At 34.3% G+C, this 24,332-nt stretch overlaps 1 protein-coding gene across 1 annotated transcript in view; it reads right to left on the reverse strand.

Moving 5' to 3' along the window:
- LOC149808382 (uncharacterized) overlaps window positions 1–24,332 on the reverse strand; it is a 425,114-nt gene that overhangs the window by 160,463 nt on the left and 240,319 nt on the right. The window contains exon 4 of the mRNA XM_089968015.1: window positions 10,487–10,731. Coding sequence (XP_089824141.1) covers window positions 10,487–10,731 — 245 coding nt within the window. The remainder of the gene's footprint in view (window positions 1–10,486; window positions 10,732–24,332) is intronic.

A 24,332-nucleotide genomic window follows, 5' to 3' on the forward strand; every position in this document is an offset into this window, starting at 1 on the left:
AAAAGGGAGAAAAAAATCCCCCCCCCCCAAATTATAATTGTTATCTGTTGGAAGCATTGCACAATGAGGGCATCAAGCCACATGTTGATTAAGATGAATATGCTAATGAAGGCAATGAGATGACCTGTCAACCCTAAGCACACAAGTTCTACACATGAGGAAATAGAAACATAAAATCATTTGATATTATTACTATATTATCACATTTAATCAATGGGTGTCATATGAAATTGACAATAGATAATTAATATCTTTTATACGGTTAAGGTTTAACTTTTATTAGTTCTATGGTAGGCAATGGTATGATACTATGCAGTACAATATGCCTACTTGGTACAGTTCTAATGAAGTGTGTAGTGACATCAGGAAATTTCTAATTCATGAGTTTTTGGGAAATTTATATTTTCTGTCCTGGAAATATGGCAAGTGTTGCTATCACTAGTGCAATGATATGCTACATGGAAATCGTTTTGTGCAATAACATGGGACTGATGAATGAAACACTCTGGTTGGTAAGTGCAGGAGTTTTCATTTGAAATCACATTATTATATTCGATTTAACTGGGGTGGATTGTCGGTGTTTGACATAATTAGAAGAAACAAGTATGACATAACACATTCCTGGTTTTGGTTATGTGTGGCCAGAGATGTGTATTGCCTGGTGTGTCTGGAGCTCTATCAAACAGCTTTACTTGTGTGTGGGAGTGGGTGGGTGGGGGTGAAAATGTTTTGTATGGTGTTATCAAAATTGGAGATTTGCTTTATGAGTGAATTTCTTTTCGTTATATATATTTTTTGTTGTATTTTGTAACAACTCCATCAGGCACAGCAGAAGACATCAAGGGTTTCTTTTAAAAGTAATTCCTAGTGCATGGACACCATGAAAGAGATCACACTTCTGAGACAACCAGATTGAGATAACCAGACTGAGATGGAAAAAGTAAGATTAGAAAAACATGTAGACTTTTGTTACATGGGTGAGAAAATCTGTTCCCAAATATTGTCATTTTGAATACTAAGACAATCTGTTCCTAGATGTTGTCATTTGGATACTGAACCAGTCTGTTCCTAGATGTTGTAATTTGGATACTAAAACAGTATGTTCGTAGATGTTGTCATTTGGATACTAAACCAATCTGTTCCTACATGTTGTCATCTGCTTACTAAAAGATTCTGTTCCTAGATGTTGTCATTTGGATACTAAAACAATCTGTTCCTAGATGTTGTGATTTGGGTACTAGGACAATCTGTTCCTATATGTTGTCATTTGCATTCTAAATAAATGTTCTTAGATGTTGTCATTTGGATACTAAAACAATCTGTTCTTAGCTGTTGTTATTTGGATACTAGAGCAATCTGTTCTTAGATGTTGTCATTTGGATACTAGGACAATCTGTTCTTAGATGCTGTCATTTGAATACTAAAACAATCTGCTACTAGATGTTGTTATTTGGATACTAAAACAATATGTTCTTAGATGTTGTCATTTGCTTACTAAATATTCTGTTCCTAGATACAGTTATTTGGATACTAAAACAATCTCTTCTTAGATGTTGTCATTTGGATACTACAACACTTTGTTCTAGATGTTGTCATTTGGATACTAAAACAATCTCTTCTTAGATGTTGTCATTTGGATACTAAAACAATCTTTTCTAGTTGCCATTTTGATACTAGGACAACCTGTTCCTAGAAGCTGTCATTTGGATTCTAAAAAAATTGTTCTTAGATGTTGTCATTTGGATACTAGAACAATCTGTTCCTAGGTGTTGTCATTTGAATTCTAAAATAAATATGTTCTTTGATCTTGTCAATAAGGATACTAGGACAATCTGCTCCTAGAGGTTGTCATTTGGATTCTAAAAAATTGTTCTTAGACCTTGTTATTTCTATACTAAAAAAATCTGTTCCTTAATGTTGTCATTTGGAAACATAAATGTTTCAGAGACCAGATTAATGATGTTTGACTGTAAAGTGATAAATTGAAATGAAAGAAAAAGAAACCATAAAATTGCCTTTTTTATTCTAATTTTAGTGCCCCTTCAGCTGATTTCAAATTTGGGATTGCCTGTATTATTTCAATTTTACAATGTTTCAATTTTGTAGGCACCACTTCAGAGGTTTCAACTTTCACCGATTGACAGGTTGACAAATACAATTTCTGAGGTGAAAATAGATAATGATAACTACATTCCTTCATTTTTGACAGCATGAAAATTGACTGAAGTCAGTTTTTTTATTGCTGTTGTTAACTATGGGCTTACTGTTCATAGTCAACTACCCAATTCACTTGCTTTGAATAACTCTGGCAATGTATATCCCTGCTTTATTTGAATCTAAATTACAGTCCTTTGTTCCTAATTGTAGTGGCATGGGTGGTTACTATAAATTGATCAAGGGTGTTTGCTTTCCATGTGCAAATTACACTAAAAGCATGTAACTGTTTTTCTGGCCAGACTAATTAATGGTTAGGACAAAGGAACAGGTCCTACTTTAAGCTCCCCTTCACAAAAGTTTAATCAAGTTCATAATTATTTTTTGATAACAACCCAGGTTATTAAAGTGTCATCAATGAGAGCATTCTTCAACTATGTCCACAAAATGGATTTGTTAAAATTAATTCATACTTGTTTGGTCGGCCCAGGTGGTGTGAGGGGCTAATGCAATGTCTACAAGACATATAGTGGGGCTAGTGTAATGTCTACAATACACATCCTTGGGCAAATGTAATGTCTACAATACAAATCCTGGGGCAAATGTTCAGTTTTAAGGTTTTCAACAGCCTAGGATATAAGCTTTCATGCCTCTTTTCACATTTGCTTTGCGGCTAAAGAGTGTTTTAAACAATAGGGATAGCCTAATACATAAATAAGCTTAGTGGTGACACCTCTATACTGACTGTCCAACAAAGAAGAAATGTGTAAACTTGACCCAGTGACCTTTGAAGTCTACTTCCTTAAGGTGTTTGTTTGGCAGTTTAATTGATAATCAAATCAAAGACAAGTTGTTATAATCAAATCTGAAAATTCCCATGACCCATGTCTGGTTGCAGAGAGTATCTGCCAATAAAAACCTCTGATCTGCTGTACAGATCCAGCAAAAACAGGGATTTTATTTAATATCTATCTCACTAAATTTAATGGAAAAATTGAGAAAACCCTGAGTACATGCATAGAGCTGTAATGGATTAATCCTGTGATAATTAAGTTTTGACTTACAATATAAATAGGACTAATACTGTGATAAATTTAATGCAAAATTTATTTTAAAAAATTTGACAAGTTCAAGCAGAAAGCCAACAACTCTTTACAGCAGTCCCCCCCCCGCAAAAAAAACACATTTATATTTCATTTTTATGAATTTTCAATAGTTTCTTCATTTTGCATCAATATTCAGCATTATGAAGAACAGTATGTACAAGCTAAATTTGAAAACATCAATGTCCGAAAATTACTTTTAAATTTTGAACTTCTTTTTATCGATATAGTAAAGCAGCTGTTAATTGCAATGGCGTAGAATGAAGAAAACCCATTCAAATTGGTGGCTTTTGCCTTTAAAAATTATATAATAAGAAGAAAAATTAGATATCTTCTACATATTTATTAGAGTTTAATGGCAAATCAGCACAATAATGACCATATAGTGCTGCTAAAATGTAAAGAATTACAGAAATAAATTTACTACACCTATTGCATGCAAGAATGTCTAAAAATGGTTACCAACAGTATTAATGCAATGTCAATATCTAAAATGGTTACTAACAGTATTAATTCATTTTCAATGTCTAAAAATGGTCACTTACAGTATTAATGCATTTTTAATGTCTAAAAATGGTTACTAAGAGTATTAATGAATTTTTAATGTCTAAAAACGGTCACTTACAGTATTAATGCATTTTCAATGTCTAAAAATGGTTATTAACAGTATTCCTGCATTTTCAATGTCTAAAAATGGTTACTAACAGTATCAACGAATTTCAGTGTCTAAAAATGGTTACTAACAGTATTCATGCATTTTCAAGGTCTAAAAACAATTAATAACAGTATTAACATTTTTAATGTCTAAAATGATTAATAACAGTATTAATGCATTTTCAATGTCTAAAAATGGTTACTAACAGTATTAATGCATTTTCAATGTCTAAAAATGGTTACTAACAGTATTAATGCATTTTCAATGTCTAAAAATGGTTACTAACAGTATTAATGCATTTCCAATGTCTAAAAATGGTTACTAACAGTATTAATGCATTTTTAATGTCTAAAAATGGTTACTAACAGTATTAATGCATTTTTAATGTCTGAAAATGGTTACTAACAGTATTAATGCATTTTCAATGTCTAAAAATGGTTACTAACAGTATTAATGCATTTTCAATGTCTAAAAATGGTTACTAACAGTATTAATGCATTTTCAATGTCTAAAAATGGTTACTAACAGTATTAATGCATTTTTAATGTCTAAAAATGGTTACTAACAGTATTAATGCATTTTCAATGTCCAAAAATGGTTGCTAACAGTATTAATGCATTTCAATGTCTAAAAATGGTTACTAAAAGGAAAGAGTATTTTCACTGTCCTTGTCCTTAAAAAGACACCAGATGTCATTCTACAAGTTACTGGCTACACCCATAGTAGATGAGACTGTCTACATGTGGATCAAGTTGAAAGAAGATTCTGTCTACATGTGGATCAAGTTGAAAGAAGATTCTGTCTACATGTGGATCAAGTTGAAAGAAGATTCTGTCTACATGTGGATCAAGTTGAAAGAAGAGACTGTCTACATGTGGATCAAGTTGAAAGAAGAGACTGTCTACATGTGGATCAAGTTGAAAGAAGAGACTGTCTACAGATGGAAAACAGTACAGTTAAAATAGCATTTTCACTATTCCTGTCCTTCAAAGAATGGGATTGAATGACTTCACTAAAACATGTTGATGACAGCATAATCACTTTGAAAATGTTGATGACAGCACAATCATATTGAATATGCTGATGACAGCATAATCATGTTGAACATGCTGATGACAGCATAATCACTTTGACCATGCTGATGACTGCATAATCATGTTGAATATGCTGATGACAGCATAATCATTTTGAACATGCTGATGACAGCATAATCATTTTGAATATGCTGATGACAGCATAATCATGTTGAACATGCTGATGACAGCATAATCATTTTGAACATGCTGATGACATCATAATCATGTTGAACATGTTGATGACAGCATAATCATGTTGAACATGCTGATGACAGCATAATCATGTTGAACATGCTGATGACAGCATAATCACTATCTCATGATACAGATGTAGTTTTCTGACCTGTCAATGCCATATTTCCCTGAGTAATGGACAACTGTTTTGCAAATTTTACCACATTATGAATGTGTGTGTGTGTGTGTGTTCATTCTGACTTTAAAATCAAACTAGAATCTTTTATCAAGCAATGCCTGATTCAACTGCAACTGCAAGTCTATCTAAATTCTTTGTTTCTGAATGCACGCTTTAGGTGAGGTAATTCTATCATATTCCATATGATTAACAGATCACCTTGTTGCTTCCTACAACTGTCATGTCTGTTCAACATGATCAAAGCTCAGGAACATGTGTAGAAGATCACTGTATTGATACCCCCTTGTAATTCAGTGTTCAAACTGTGTTCTGATGTCATACACTATCTAGTTTATTGCAGACTCAAATGCCTACCATTACTGTCTCCCCACATGACTGTATTATCAAAGATCACATATCCACACAGATAAGGACCTTCCACAAAGTATGTACATGTATGGACAAAGTATGTATACATGCCTTATATACTTGCCTAAATATTGGGTTTAACTGTAAACATACACCCTGATCTGCCATTGTGTAATGTCCTGGCAGATCAGGGCCTATATTGTTTGATCTTTTGATTACTTAACAAACTGCATGGACACTTGGATATATGCGGTTTGCACACTTATAATTGAGTAATACTCAGAAATTATCTACCAGTAGTGGTACTACAGGGATTATCTACATGTAGTAGTACTAAAGGGATTATCTACCTGTAATGGTACTACTAGGATTATCTAACTGTAGTAATACTACTAGGATTATCTACTTGCAATGGTACTACAGGAATTATCTAATGGTAATGGTACTTCATGGATTACACTGGACAACAAATTTTTACAAAAGTCATGTTACTGAAATAAAATTAGTCAATTCTTATCAATTTTTATGTGCTGAACACGAATATGACAGTCAAATTGCAAAATTGGCTCCAGTTTTTTTGTAATCTGCAAGAAATTAATGTTTACATAACGAAATGCATTCCAATAGTAAAAGGTCAACTGTAATAGCCTACCTATAAAAAATCAAGTCATTGACTACATCTTAGATTTCTTCGCCTGTCTCTTGTACAGCTGTTCGGGAGCATCTCTGAGGAGTGTCCAGCAGTAGTCAGCCAGCATTGTAGTGGACCATTTTCCCTGGTATCTTTGTTCCATTGTTGCGATATCTTGATGAAAACGTTCGCCATGTTCATCACTAACAATACCACAGTTGCTAGGAAAGAAATCCAAATGGGAATGAAGGAAGTGAATCTTTAGAGACATATTGCAGCCAAGTTTCTTATACTTCATCAACATGTCTTCTACTAGTTCCTTATAGTTTTCTGCCCTAACATTTCCGAGGAAGTTTGTAGAAACTAGGCGAAAAGCATTCCATGCTTGTTTCGCGTCACCTTCCAGCAAGTTGTTGAACCGGTCATCTTTGAAAAGCTCTCGAATCTGAGGACCCACAAAAACTCCCTCTTTAATCTTTGCTTCGCTGAGTCGAGGGAATTTTTCATGCAGGTATCGGAATGCTGGCAAAGTCCGGTCAATGGCTTTCACGAAGTTCTTCATCAAACCTAGTTTGATGTGAAGGGGTGGTAGCAAGATTTTCTGAGCCTCAACCAGAGCTGGGTGTTGGATATTCTTCTCTCCAATGGCTACATTCTGCCTGTGAGTCCATTCCTTCCTCATGTAGTGCATTTCCCTTGCTCGGCTATCCCACTCGCATAAGAAACACATGTATTTTGTATATCCTTGCTGCAGTCCCATTAAAAGGGCAACTACCTTCAAATCACCACAGAGGTGCCAGCTGTACTTGTTATACTCAATGGAATTCAGTAGCTGCCTTAAGTTATCGTATGTCTCTTTCATGTGGACAGCATACGCTACTGGAATAGATGGAAGAATGTTTCCATTGTGCAAAAGCACAGCCTTGAGACTCAGTTTCGAAGAGTCCACAAATAGTCTCCATTCTTGTGGGTCATGAGTGATTTTTAAAGCATTCATGAGGCCCTCAATATCGGAACAGAATATCAGATTACTTTCCTTTCTGAAGAAAGGCTCCAATTGCTGGTGGCGCTTTCGATATGCAGTAATTGTGACATCTTCTTCTAGAAGATTCCATTGTTGGAGTCTTGATCCTAGCAATTCTGCCTTGTTCTTTGATAAGTCCAAATCACGAATCAGGTCATTTAGTTCTTCCTGTGTTATTCTGTGTGGGGTTGATGATGCACCACAGTGAAAATCTGGATCACTGCATGCTGATGGACCAGGAGAAGAACAGGTCGACTCACCTTTGTCTTCGTCAGATGAATCAAGAGAATATTCTGCTGGAGGTTCTGGAATAGGAAGTCCCTCACCATGTGGAACTGGTCTCAATGCAGACGGAATGTTTGGGTAGACTATTCTCGACTTCTTTCGCTTCGTTATTCCGCCGGAAAGAGGAGGAACCAAGCAGAAGTAACAGTCATTTAGGTGGTTGCTTGGCTCTCTCCACACCATTGGGACTGCAAACGGCATTGATGACCTTTTGCAATTCAACCACTGTGAAAGCTGTGTTGTACATGTAGCACAGCATATATGCGGAGCCCAAGGCTTGTCTTGGTCACCAACCTTGCATCCGAAGTAAAGATGATATGCCTTCTTCACTTGAGAATTGATACTTTTCTTCTGGTTGGCAAATGTCACTTCCCCACAAATATAGCAAAAATTGTCCGCGGTATTAACACACTTTCGAGGCATTACTGTTCTTTATTGTACGTAAATGGATAAAATAATAAGTTTTATGTAACAGTAGCTTGAACTGTCTCGCACAACGTCTAAAATATTTTAAATGCTGAACCTATCTGATTGGGCTTTATATAGTACACTGCTTACGTCAGCTTCAGCAGCCGCCTGGCATTAGTATAATAGGCCTACACATGTATAGTACACTGCTGACGTCAACTTACTTCAGCAGCCGCATGGCATTAGTATTGCATTGCATCAGAAAATGATGCAATCAACTGTGGATGATGTGAGCATGATGGTATTATGCAATGTTACATCATTATTCTGGATGTTGCTGCAGTCCTACTGGAGAAATTTACACAGTGAAACATAGAAAATGAGGTATATGAATATCTTCAAAACGAGAGCCAATACAAATTTTTCACGGTTATATTCGTGTTCGGCACACCAAAATACTACAGATTAGGGCCTTTTCAAGTCAGTAATGATTTCACTGTTGACCAGTGTTATCTACCTATAATGGAACTAAAGAAATTATGTACCTGATATGGTACTACAGTGATTATCTGCCTGTAATGGTACTACCAGGATTATCTACCATAATGGTACTATTGGGATTATCTACTTGCAATGGTACTACAGGGATTATCAACCTGTAATGATACTACAAGGATTATCAACCTGTAATGGTACTACAAGGATTATCAACCTGTAATGGTACTACAGGGATTATCAACCTGTAATGGTACTACAAGGATTATCAACATGTAATGGTACTACAGGGATTATCAACCTGTAATGATACTACAAGGATTATCAACCTGTAATGGTACTACAGGGATTATCAACCTGTAATGGTACTACAGTGATTATCAACCTGTAATGGTACTACAGGGATTATCAACCTGTAATGGTACTACAGTGATTAACCTGTAATGGTACTACAGGGATTATCAACCTGTAATGATACTACAAGTATTAAATACCTCTTGTACAAACATGGGATCAAATATGTTAAAGTGGTCTGATGTATAAATACCTATATGTGAATCAAACAATACTAGATTGCTTTGTCTGTCTGTCTGTATGTATGTTTATCAGTGCCAACTCAACACAACCTGCCAACCTTTCCTCAGGAACTTTACCAATTGCTATTTCATCTCTGCCCATGTGGGTTTGAGTCTTAGGCTCAGCCTATGTAGATATGTGAGAAAGCTTGCCGATAGCTTCCCGTGTGTCAGTAGTTCTTACTGGGGTTTTCAAGCTCTTCCTCCACCAGTAATACTGGCTGCCATGTATAGCCTAATGTGTGCTGAAAAATGTTGTTAAACTCACAACAACAACAATCTTTTCCTAAGCAAACTGATCTATTTTATATTGAGGACACAATTTTTCCATGAACATGACTCATGTTTGTTTCTCACCCCCCCTTCTCATCCCCACCTCAACCACCGAGAGAAACAGAAACTAGGTAAACAATGCTGAATGTATTGAAAAAAATCCATTACAAGAAATTCACTAACATGGGTCCGTAAAGTCACTTTCGCCTCTTTGGATACTGATAGCTACCATATGTACACACTTATAAGTAGGGTCTCTTTCACCTCTTTGGATACTCAGTGATACCATATATACATGCTTACAAGTCAGCTCAGGATGTCTTACTACCAGTAGAAATGGTGCTGTATAGCATGTTGTGAGATCAGACACTTTCATTGTGAGAAAGAAATTTACCTTACTTCAAATGACTCTGGCATTCCTTGGCTACCATCGCATTCCTACTAATTAAAATGTATGTCAACAGATCTTGAAAGAGCATCCAGCTGATTGTTCCATGCTTTGATTCCATGAGGACAAAGGCGTCAAAATAGATACAGACCGACAAAAGCAATTAACTCTAACTTGTACAGCAGTGTCAATCTGGACTGTCAAGTATGTGCAGCAGTGTCAGTCAGGACTGCCAAGTATGTACAGCAGTGTCAATACTGACTGTCAGGCATGTAAGATATTCTGGGAAAATTGGCATGTAGTGCAAGGCAGCATCTACTAGCATTAAAAATTGGTCCATTCCCATCATAAATATCAGGATTAATGTCTTACATTGTATACAGTGGAAACACCCCAGAGTAAAAAGTCTTTTAATGACAGGCAAAAGTGTACACTGGGCCTATTGTACATGCCCAGAGTCAGAAATGATGGTGGGGTGAACAAGTCATAAAAAAAACTCGACAGTTGAAGGGAAGGTTATTAGAATGAATGCAGAAAAATATTGCATCCTGTATGTAATTCAAATGACACATCCCGTTTATACAAAACAGATTTTGTTCTCATTAAGACAACACAATTATGCATGCTTTCCTCAGATATAAAACATGTATGACAACTGCCTGCTTGTTACTAAGTAGAGACAGGTAAGAAAAGGTTACCTTGGTGAGGTAGAATTGGTTCTTGGAGAGGAGGTAAAGTTGATTGAGCCTACTAGAGCAGGTATGTTAGCACTGGATGAAGATTCTGACTGTGCCTGGATGATCCCCTTTATCATTGCTACCGCCTCATGTTTAAGATGGCCAACATGTATCTTGCACACATCACACTGTCCAGTTTTCATGTAGCTGATGTCTGCAATGTGCAGCTTTTCTTCTAGCTGACCAACGATATTTGATAGCTGAAACTGAAGAAAAAAAATTTTGGAGTTTTTCCCATGCATGTTGCTAAATCTGAATACAAGAACAATGATTTTCTTTTTGAAATGATGAATATAACTTGTATTATTTTAAGCTTCCATGTAATTACTCCTTTGCTGGAAGGCTAGACTTTAATTTTATCCATTATCAATCTAGCATTAGAAAAAGAGCATTGTATTGTTCAATATGAACATGTCTGAACAGTGATAACACTGATCTTCATGCTACATCATACGATGATGTAGGACTACACTGTACAGTTTTGTGTGTGTTACATGATTTGATGGTTCCATACATATGTGTAGGACTACACTGTACAGTTTTGTGTGTGTTACATGATTTGATGGTTCCATACATACATGTAGGACTACACTGTTCATATTTGTGTGTGTTACATGATTTGATGGTACCATACACATGTGTAGGACTACACTGTTCAGTTTTGTGTTTGTTACATATGATTTGATGGTACCATACATACATGTATGACTATACTGTTCAGTTTTGTGTTACATGACTTGATGGTATTATACATATATACATACACTGTACAGTTTTGTATATGCCTCAGGATTTGATGGCATCATACATACATACATACATACATACATACATACATACATACATACATACACATTTTGGTATGTGTTAAAGGATTTGATGGTACCATACATAAACACACTGTACAGTTTTGTATGTGTTAAAGGATTTGATGGTACCATACATACACACACTGTACACAGTTTTGTATGTGTTAAAGGATTTGATGGTTCCATGCATTGCCTGTTCACGGTTCTTTGTGTCTTATACGATTTGATGGTCACATATATTCACATTTCAGTTCTGTGTGTTACATGATTTGATGGTACCATACATACACATTTCAGTTCTGTGAGTGTTACATGAGTTGATGGTATTATACATACATGGTTCACAGTTCTGTGTATTATATGATTTGGTGATATTGTACATACACTGAACACAGTTCTGCATGCTACATGATTTGATGGTACCATACATACATGGTTCCCAGTTCTGTATGTTATATGTATTGATGGTACACATTTCAGCTTTGTATGTTATATGTTAGTATATATGGTACACATTTTCATTAACTCACTGAGACCTGTACAGGTAGACTGATTACATATTTTTCATCAAATTTATACTTTGATATGGAGATTTTTCTAAATTTTCATTCAAAACAATTCATAAGTAATAATTATTAAAAAAATTGTACCGTTTTCAGACATAAGTAGTCCTTGAAAGTAAAAGGCAACTTTAAAATGGCTTGAATGTTGTCACTCTATGCTTACTAGCATATCAAAATGATACCTCTTTATATCTTTACCTACCAATGACAAATGTTCAATATAGTTTCCTAAATTCAACTTTAGCTGAAACTGTAAGTGACTACTTTTGAGAAGGACAAAACCTTGAGAAGTGATGAACCAAAGGTCCTGGAAGTCAGTTGATAAGGGTCGACAATACTAATTTAAAGACTTCATTTCAATTACAGACACCTTTATACTGTCTTACAGAGACCACTGTTATAATGAAATACATGATACAAGTTTAGTGTTACACTGAAATAGGGAGATCAATGACCATACCCACCTTATAACAGAAACTGTGTTATAATGAAGGGCCTTATTAAAGTAAATGTATTATAATGAAGGGCCTTATAAAAGTAAATGTGTTATAATGAAGGGCCTTATAAAAGTGAATGTGTAGTAATAAATGGGCCTTATAACAGGAAAAGTGTTATGATGAAGGGCCTTATAACTGTAAATGTGGTATAACGAAGCAGACCTTATAACTGTAAATGTGATATAATGAAGGGCCTTAAAACAGTAAATATGTAGTAATAAATAAGCCTTATAATGATAAATGTCTTTTAATGAAGGGCCTTATAAAAGTAAATGTTATAATAAATGGCCTTATAACAGGAAATGTGTTATAATGAAAGGTCTTACAGCAGGAAATGAGTTAGAATGAAGGGTCTTATAGCAGAAAATGTGTTATAATGATGGGCCTTAAAGTAGTAAATATGTTACAACAAAGGGCTTTATAACAGGAAACATGTTATAATGAACAGCCTTATCATGAGGAAGTGCTCTATACAGAAAACAGCAAGCCAGCTAAAAAGAGTTTGTCTTTCAATTCTTCATTTCCCAAAGGAATTAAGTCAGTATGACCACTAATGACATTATTATTGATATAATATTATTAAGTAATTCCAATACACAACTACTAATTTATGAACACTCTCTTAACAAATTCTATGTCAGAAATATACACCAACAAAGTTAATATAAATACAGTCAATGTAAATGTTGTCTATACTTAAAAAATGATATAACCACCAATCGGCATGAAGATTATCTAGAAATTAATTAAACCAGCCCCCTGAGGACTTGAATTGGTTTAAAAATTTTATCTACGTGCATATTTCTTTAAGTAGATAAAGATAGAATAATGTATCCTGTCTAGATGTTTCTACAAAACATTCATAATATGATGGTAGGTGCTGGCCTGCATCAAAACACAAACTTTGATAATAATCAAGACCATTATCAAAAGCCTATTTACAGACCAGTGCTCCCTAATAACTAGTGAAGATAAATCAAATTTTAGATTACAGAAAATATTCTTAATGTGTAGGGTACAAAAAGCAATGCAAAATAGTTTTCATTCCTAAATATGAATGCATATGATAAAGATCCATTACTGCTAATAATGCAAAAACCAAGTTGTGCAAGCTCTATTTAGTTAGGAACTTTGATTTTAAAACTAACTTTTTTGTTCACCAAATTGCATTGTTGTGCATTTTGTGAAGTAGAAAGACTTAGTTCTGTTTTCATTGTGTGATAAGTTACCATTTACAGAGTACTCTTAACACTGATGATGGAGTATCAATTTACACAGAGTGCATTTCAGTTCTGATGAAAAGATTTTGTTATATGGACCAACTGTAAAGAGTGAAGACCCAATTCTGTCATACATTATGCAGGTCAGGGTCAACTCTGCTCTATTATTAGTATATGAACAGCATAGACCCTGATCTGCCATACAGTATTGATTATTCAGATCATAGTCTACTCTTTTCTACTCAAAATATGTGAATAGCATAGACCCTGATATGCCATGCATCACTGGTTCAGAACAGAGTGTACTCTCTTGTACTAATAATGTCACGTTAAAGGCATAGACCCAGATCTGCTAATGCTAGATGCAAGAGAAGAACCAGGACAATGCCTGTCACAGTTAGATAGCTACATAGATTATAGGGATAACGCACTATTCAGATAAACACAAAATCTGGCAATATGGATGTTCAAACCCAGGACTCTGTTGCAACTAAGTGCTTATTCATCGTTTTACTCCTTTCGATGTGGTAGTATTATCTACACCTCATCTACCATGTTATTGTAAAACAAACAGCAAAATGAAATTGAAGAAAAAGGACCTAAAATGATTAAAAGATGAATTATATTGAAATCAAAGAGAAATAACTTTTTATTCTTTTCTTACTGTGACTGAACCAGTTTGCAAGTAAAGAAAGGTATAATATTATTGCACTTGATGACCCTAAATGAAAAATCATATTTACATGAGAAATTATCACAAATAGGAAGAAACAATAAAACAATTTAAGTAATTTTGAACAAAGTGATTTTTGTTAATCTGAAATCTAGAAAATTATTAAATAATTTAAATTACTTTACAATCTTTACAATTTTGTAGAGTTTTCTTCTTTGAGATAATGTGTTATGTCAAATTCCAGTTTGTCTTTTGTCGCCTGTGTAATACATCTTATAGTACTTTGCATAATTAGGTTTCAGTCTAGACAAGAACATTACTTACTACTTTAACATTAATATTCATTTTCAATTGTTCTTTAGATCCATTTCAGTCCAAATGTCTGCCATAATTAAACATAATACTTGAGGTAACTATTCCACCTAGCTGGTATAAAGGTACCGGGTAATAATTTCTGGTACATTAAATATGCACCTTACACACCTCTTAGTCAAAAATACTAATGTGTGAATAGGAATGAGATAAAGCGAATCAAATGTCAACAAAACAAACTTTCTTTCAGGCGAAATGCAAAATTAAGGCAAAAGTACACCTCAGTCTATTACAACATATACATTCTATAAAATAATGAACTTTCACTTGACAACTTTAAAGACATGTCCAAAACAATAATCACAGAAATATTTCTTCATTTAGTAAAAGTTTCATCTTCTCAACTCCTTTCAAAAACTAATTTAAAAAGTAGCCTGCTTTTAATATACTCCACTCAAATTTGATGATTAAAACTGGATTTTTTAAAATACATTTAGACCTAATGAGTAATATATTATACTCAAGAATTCATTTCATTTGTGTTCATTTTAAAATGGTGTATCTTATGTACTAGTAAACCTTTGTAGCGTTACACTTCTGTAACATTTTCCACTTTGTAACATTTCCCACTTTAGTCACATTTCCCACTTTAGCAACATTTCCCACTTTAGTCACATTTCCCACTTTAATAACATTTCCCACTTTAGTAACATTACCCTCTTTAGTAATATTTCCCTTAGTAACATTTCCCTCCTTACTAACATTTCCCACTTTAGTAACATTTCCCACTTTAGTAACATTTTCCACTTTAGTAACATTTCCCAATTTGCTAATATTTCCCACTTTAGTAACAGTTTCCATTTACTAACATTTTCCACTTTAGTAACATTTCCAACTTTACTAACATTTCCCACTTTACTAACATTTCCAACTTTAGTAACAGTTTCCACATTAGTGACATTTCCCACTTTACCGACATTTCCCACTTTAGTAACATTTCCCACTTTACTAACATTTCCCACTTTATTAACATTTTCCACTTTAGTAACATTTCCCACTTTAGTAACATTTTCTGCCTTAGTAACAAATCTACTTTTGTAGCACTTTTTACCCTTTGTAATATTTTCCACCTTTGTAACATTCCACCATAGTAAACATATTCCCCTTTTGCAATATTCTAATGTATACAACATTTTCCAGTTACAAACTTCCACTTTTGTAACATTTTCCACCTTTATAACTTTACACCTTTGTAACATTCCACTTATGTAACATTTTCCACCTTTATAACTTTCCACCTTTGTAACATTCCACCTTTATAACTTTCCACCTTTGTAACATTCCACTTTTGTAACATTTTCCACCTTTATAACTTTCCACCTTTGTAACATTCCACCTTTATAACATTCCATTTTTGTAACATTTTCCACCTTTATAACTTTCCACCTTTGTAACATTCCATTTTTGTAACATTTTCCACCTTTATAACTTTCCACCTTTGTAACATTCCATTTTTGTAACATTTTCCACCTTTATAACATTTTCCACCTTTATAACTTTCCACCTTTGTAACATTCCATTTTTGTAACATTTTCCACCTTTATAACATTTTCCACCTTTGTAACATTCCATTTTTGTAACATTTTCCACCTTTATAACATTTTCCACCTTTGTAACATTCCATTTTTGTAACATTTTCCACCTTTATAACTTTCCACCTTTGTAACATTCCATTTTTGTAACATCTTCCACCATTATAACATTTTCCACCTTTGCAACATTAAACTTTCGTAACATACATGTTTTGTAGCCAGAAGGCCTAGTAGACACAGCAATTTACAAGTCCTGTTCAATCTTCACTAGTCTTCTTCACTCACTGACTGGCAGCAAATGAAAAGTACATGTCCAGCAGGAAATTTACCAGCATCGGGGCAGCAGACTACTGCTAATTTTCAGGTCTTGCAGTTTACAACATGTTCACCTTTGTGACATTTTCTCAGTACAATGAGCCTTTCAAACATGTCACACTGAACCAGCGATTCAAAAGTTTCAAAATAAAACAACAGGTGAAGAATATTAGTCAAGTAACATTAGTTAAACTGTGTGTGTGTGTGTGTGTGTGTGTGTGTGTGAACTCTATGAAGTTAACAATGCACACAAAATGTTGTAATTGATCAAAAAGTACTTTTTTTCCAAACCATTCTAACCATTTGAACTTTCAGTAATTTGACTGAAGTGTGTCTTTGCTTTCTTAATGCAGTCAAAATATGAAATTTTACCAATGTATTACAATGAACTGAATGAAAGACAAGTTCAAACATTTAGGAAGAAATACCCCAGTAGTTTCTGAGATATTTTGGCACAAAGTTGCTACATATATCCTTTATTATGGTTCTGGTAATATATCCCACATGTTGACCCACTTGTTGCTGTTGGTTGGTTTATAAGGGCAGTCTAAATATATTACTGGCTATATCATGCAAAGGAAATGGAAGCTTGCTGCCGTTCCCATGGAAACGTAGAGGCAGACAATCTGGTTGCCATGTATCAAACCTAGGAACCTTGGATTATGAGTCCTGTCTCTTCCAACTGAGTTACTAGGCTCCCTCTTGAACCTAACACTTCATACAACTACCGACACAAGGTTCAATCCATTGCTCTTCCGTTGGCCACAAATAATTTGGTTCATCAACTCACTCTTCCCTTAGCCACATGTAACTACTAACTCTTCCCTTGGCCACAGGTAATTTGATACAACAACTCACTCTTCCCTTGGCCACAGGTAATTTGATACAACTATTAACTCTTCCCTTGGCCACAGGTAATTTGATACAACAACTCACTCTTCCCTTGGCCACAGGTAATTTGATACAACTACTAACTCTTCCCTTGACCATAGGTAATTTGATACAACTATTAACTCTTCCCTTGGCCACAGGTAATTTGATACAACAACTAACTCTTCCCTTGACCACATGTAATTTGATACAACTACTAACTCTTCCCTTGGCCACAGGTAATTTGATACAACTATTAACTCTTCCCTTGGCCACAGGTAATTTGATACAACAACTCACTCTTCCCTTGGCCACAGGTAATTTGATACAACTACTAACTCTTCCCTTGACCACAGGTAATTTGATACAACTATTAACTCTTCCCTTGGCCACAGGTAATTTGATACAACAACTAACTCTTCCCTTGACCACATGTAATTTGATACAACTACTAACTCTTCCCTTGGCCACAGGTAATTTGATACAACAACTCACTCTTCCCTTGACCACAGGTAATTTGATACAACTATTAACTCTTCCCTTGACCACAGGTAATTTGATACAACAACTCACTCTTCCCTTGACCACAGGTAATTTGATACAACTATTAACTCTTCCCTTGGCCACAGGTAATTTGATACAACAACTCACTCTTCCCTTGTCTACAGGTAACCTTGGTCATGGGTAATTTGACGATCAAGTGCTAAACACTTGCTGACTGAGAGGCAAGAGAAGGTCTGTTATCCATGATAAAGACCAATCAAGAGATCCAATGATACAGACGCTTCTGTGTGATGCTATTTCCTGTAATGGTGTGCTATCTGTACTGGTTATCAATTGAAGAGATCATCCACTGAATGGTGTATAGTTTCAAATCCAAAGTTGTCAGTCATGTCTTCAATTTTTGTAAAGTCTTAAACTTTGTAAAAAAATTATATCTATCTTAATGTTTATTTCTTCCATGGTGATTAACCAAACCAAGTTATCAAGAATTGCTTATGTCATCACTATCTGAATTGATTGTTACTCACTGACCAATTTTGCAAATTAAGACTGATCTATAATGCACACAAAATACTAAATGGATGCTATGTATTTGTAATCTACCCATAAGAAAATGTCATTTCAAGTACAATCAATCCACAAGTACAAAATGTTCTTTCAATTACAAAGTCAATCCACCAATACAAACTATGTCATCTCAAGTGCAAAGCCAGTCTGCCACTACAAAAAATTCTCATTTCAGGTTGATCATTCTATACAAAATATGTCATTTCATGTAAAAAGTCAATCTGCCAATATAAAATAACTTATATTTATAGCACAAAAAATAAGTATTTAACAAATAGAATAACTAGTTATAGTATACACAGATATAACAACAACATCTAGCATGGACGACCAATGTTCTTTAATACTTTCAACATTTTCCATACTTCCTGTTTGCCTGGATAATTCCCTACAGGCTTGAGGATAGAGATAAGCCTGATGTTACCCACTGCATGTTTTAGAAGGCCACTAGTGAAGAATGTTACCCAATGCATGTTGTAGAAGGCCACTAGTGAAGACAATGTTACCCACTGCATATTTCAGGAAGGCCACTAGTGAAGACAATGTTACCCATTGCATGTTTCAGGAAGACCACTAGTGAAGGCAATGTTACCCACTGCATGTTTTAATAAGGCCACCAGTGAAGACAATGTTACCCACTGCATGTTTTTGAAGGCCACTAGTGAAGGAAAACCTATTTTCTGTTGGATGTAATGAAGCTCTAGTTGAGAGGGTCTTGAGTTTTTAAGAGTATGGTTTACATATAATGTGAGCATGTGACCTTGTTTTTAACAGATCTGAATTTGTCTTCCTTTATTTTTCTAGGGAGATTCTGCAGCATTTTATCTTTGTTTCAATGTGTACATTAACTTTCAGTTGGAAAACATTGTCTTTCTGTGGATTTTGGTTAGCTGTTTGGTTGAAGAAATTTGTCTTACTTAGCATTTTCATGGTACTGTTATATATCCTGGACTGTGCTGACATGCCTATATATATAATCTAGGTGAAAAATTGGATAACTAACAATAACACCAACCTCTATCCTCAAAAAACAAGGTGAGGTCAAAAAGACACCTGGTCCAGCTGAGTGAAAAGCTGGATAACTGCTGTGCAGATATCAGTAGTTTTACTGTTTTCTGAATGATGTTTCACATAACTTATTGCAGTGGAAATATAATGTCTCCAAACAACTGTATCTTATCCAATCAGTTAGGATGTAATGGGTAGATTAGGAATGAGTAGGAAATGTAGATCTTCAACCAAATGTAGGAAATGTAGATCTCCAACCAAATGTATCTTATCCAATCAGTTACGTTGTAATGGGGTGATTAGGAATGAGTAGGAAATGTAGATCTCCAACCAAACGTAGGAAATGTAGATCCCCAACCAAATGTAGGAAACGTAGATCTCCAACCAAATGTATTTTATCCAGTCAGTTAGGTTGTAATGGGGTGATTAGGAATGAGTAGGAAATGTAGATCTCCAACCAAATGTATTTTATCCAGTCAGTTAGCTTGTAATGGGGTGATTAGGAATGAGTAGGGAATGTAGATCTCCAACCAAATGTATTTTATCCAGTCAGGTTGTAATGGGGTGATTAGGAATGAGTAGGAAGGTCAAACTATTAATTTCATTACAAGTTTTTACAATTAATTATATGCAATTAGAATTTTCTTCATCAGATTTTTGTTCATTTAATACATGATTGGTCAATGCAACTCGGGATGTTCATTTGATATGTGATTGGTCAATACAACTCTAGATGATGTTCATTTGATACATGATTGGTCAATACAACTCAGGATGTTCATTTGATACATGATTGGTACAACTCAAAATGATGTTCAATTGATACATGATTGGTTAATCCAGCTCTAGATGATGTTCATTTGATACATGATTGGTCAATCCAGCTCTAGATGATGCTCATATGATACATGATTGGTCAATACAACTCAAGATGATGTTCATTTGATACATGATTGGTCAATACAACTCAAGATGATGTTCATTTGATATATGATTGGTCAATACAACTCAAGATGATGTTCATTTGATACATGATTGGTCAATACAACTCTAGATGATGTTGATTTGATACATGATTGGTCAATACAACTCTAGATGATGTTGATTTGATACATGATTGGTCAATACAACTCAAGATGATGTTCAATTGATACATGATTGGTCAATACAACTCAAGATGATGTTCATTTGATATATGATTGGTCAATACAACTCTAGATGATGTTGATTTGATACATGATTGGTCAATACAACTCTAGATGATGTTCATTTGATACATGATTGGTCAATACAACTCCAGATGATGTTCAATTGATACATGATTGGTCAATACAACTCTAGATGATGTTCAATTGATACATGATTGGTCAATACAACTCTAGATGATGTTGATTTGATACATGATTGGTCAATACAACTCAAGATGATGTTCATTTGATATATGATTGGTCAATACAACTCAAGATGATGTTCATTTGATACATGATTGGGTGTTTAAAGATGAGTACTTTTTCTGGTGATTGATCAACAGTATTAGCCATTCCAAGTTTTGCATGGTTACTTTGTGGTGATACCAATGATTCATTGAATAAGATCTTCTGCAAATCAAGCTTTAACATATGATTACTTTCTTTTTTAAACTAAAAATTGGAGAATTTGTAAAATAACTGTATTTTCACACTTTTTCAAAACCACAAAAACTCCCTGAAAAGTAAGCAAGGTAAAATCTTCTGTTTAAAATAGTATTTTGTATTTTATCAAAACACAATCCCTAACAAAAAGACAGTGGAATACCAAAAGCCTGTTAGACTCCTTGGGCTGAAATATATACACACTAGTCTATGGGATGAAATATATACACACTAGTCTATGTGATGAAATATATACCCACTAGTCTATGAGATGATATATATACACACTAGCCTATGGGATGAAATATATACCCACTAGTCTATGGGATGATATATATACACACTAGCCTATGGGATGAAATATATACACACTAGTCTATGGGATGAAATATATATGTGATGAAATATATACCCACTAGTCTATGAGATGCTATATATACACACTAGTCTATGGGATGAAATATATACACACTAGTCTATGAGATGAAATATATACACACTAGCCTATGAGATGAAATATATACCCACTAGTGTATGAGATGAAATATATACACGCTAGTCTATGGGATGAAATATATACACACTATTCTATGGGATGAAAGATATACACACTAGCCTTCCACTGTTTAGAGAAATATATGTGCCAATAGCATTGATAATGTCAAATTTGCAGGCAAACCATTTGAATTTCTGGGACATAGCAACCTTGTATAGAAAATATCTCCAATCAATTAATGTCAGTGGTTGGTCAGCATTAATTGACCAATCAATAGTTTTATCAACAACCTTTAAATTGACAATACTAACACACAATTTCATTCTTTCTTTCAATCAATATTTATCCTGTTTTGTTTTTTGGTGTCAAATATTCCTTTGTTAAGGTAACTGTTACATGTCATCTATTATTGGTGGTTGTGTTGGTCCTGTTTTTATTTTACAACATGATGTCGATGATGATAAAATGTACTTTAATTCAAATAACTAACAATTTCTATGACAGTTTCCTTCCAAAACATAGTTATAAAAAGTATAAAGCAAAAATGCATCAATCTGTGATGCTAAACTACTACTACTACTAATACTACTACTACTGCTACTACTACTACTACTACTGCTACTAATACTACTACTACTGCTACTAATACTACTACTACTGCTACTACTACTAATAATGATAATACCGAATTATGATAATAAAGCAATATTTTCCTTATTTGTACAGAAAATGAAAGTTAACATTTGCAATAATTCATAAACCATCTTGATCTTCAGTTTGCTGCATTTAACAAAAGCGGTTTTTTTTTTTATAGGCATAACATAACAAATTTATGCCCTGAAATTCTCGTCTTGTTTAGAAATCATTTTTCTATTAGAAAATTAAACTCTGAAATTCTACATTTCTTTCACAAAGAAAAAAAATTGCTCAGTTAATGAAGAGACACATAAATGTTACAAATTTCAGAGGTGATGCTTATTTGTAAGTTGCCTTGATTCTCTACTTATCATCATTTGAATCCAACAAAAATATAATTCATTCAAAATTAGTAGAATTTAAAAGAAAGAAGGAGAATAAAATCTCTGAAATTAAAACATTTTTTATTAAATTACTGTCAAATACAAGTGCTATTTGCTACTACAAAATTATTTAGTGATATAATGAAAAACAAGTACCAACTTTTCCTGTGATCCCATCTTTATCAGGAGATTGCTATGCAATGAAGGCCATTAAGGGAGGTTAACAATGGAATGCAAACATCTTATTCAAGAATGACACTTACGGCTTTATCCCATTTGACTGCAAGGGCAAGTGCTTCATTGCTGTGGAGATTGGTCAAATGAAATACAACATGTGCCTTCATGGTTCAAATGTCAGATACACAAAACGTCAATAGATATATACCCCGTTTCCATAAAGAATTACTGTATCATTTACATACCCCAAACTCTTTTTTAAATGTTAGTACAGCTATTAGTGTTGAAGTACCAGTATATGATACTTTGATATAGTCAAGAAAACAAGCAAAACTCGATCATAGAACATTCTCATTAAAACATAAAGTGTCAATTTAAAACCAGTCACAGAATGAGTAATAATTCATTTTAGGGAAGCAGTCCATTACACAAATGTCCCTCCTACCAAAAGGAGCCACATGGAGTTTATTTCACTTCCTGTAGGGAGAGTAATAATACAAAATGAATGAAGATTAATTATTTTTTCCCTTTTTTTTCAGATGATTATCTCATCATTTGGCAGAACAAAACAATCATCAGTTATTTATGACATAACTTCCTGATCAGATCATTACATTTAGTGATCCGATTCAATAGTCCTAAGTAATGTATTAAGCATAAATTATCAGGTAATATCACTACTTTCAGGTAAAATACTGCAAATAAAAGAAACTCAATAATTAATAAGCAGATATAATACAGATAAGGACCTAGCCGGGAAGCAAACATTAGAAACATATTAATTTCTGATCTATTTTTTCAGTTACAGGATCCAACAGCATAATTACATTTTTGATGTGGAAGCTTCCTTCACTACAGTCCTGGGATGAATGCTATGGTGATGAGTGGTTGATTTATCTTTTTTGTAATTCATCCCAGAGTACATACACTAAAATCTTTGTGTCCAGTGTCCCATAGTTTGTGTAACCTTGGTAACTGACAAACAAAAACATAATTTAGGAAGTTTTTGACTTGCTGACAAATTGTCTATATCCAAAACAACTGAATTTCCAAAGCTTTCATATCTAGTTTTGCCAGATAAGATTAAACATTTGAACATAACAGTGAATATTTTGTACATTCTTCAGAAAGAATTTTCACATACCCAACTTCATGATGTGCCATTTTGTCTAGGCAAAGTACTAGCATTTGCAGTACGCTGATCCCTCTCCCATCCATAGATTTTCAAAGTAAATACCAGTACTGTATAACTCACTTGTAAGTCAAATCCATCTGCAAACTGCACAGACCCAGACCTGCCCCTGCATAAAGCACCAGCAGATCAAAATAGAGCAGATACAACAAACAACATAGATGTTTATTTGCCAGTGTATTATGTGACTGCAGATCAGGGTGTATGCTATTTGCAGTTGGGCTTGACTTACAAGTGAGTATATATGACAAGGATGGGGGGGGGGGGCAGACTTATACAGGGGCCAAAATCTAAATAAACAACTGTCATGTATACATTTGTGACTCACAATTAGGACAGTGAACATGTTGTGTATAGAAACA

Source organism: Sinohyriopsis cumingii, chromosome 1 (assembly GCF_028554795.1).
Source record: "Sinohyriopsis cumingii isolate HCF-2022 chromosome 1, ASM2855479v2, whole genome shotgun sequence".
NCBI classification, from domain to species: Eukaryota; Metazoa; Mollusca; class Bivalvia; order Unionida; family Unionidae; genus Sinohyriopsis; species Sinohyriopsis cumingii.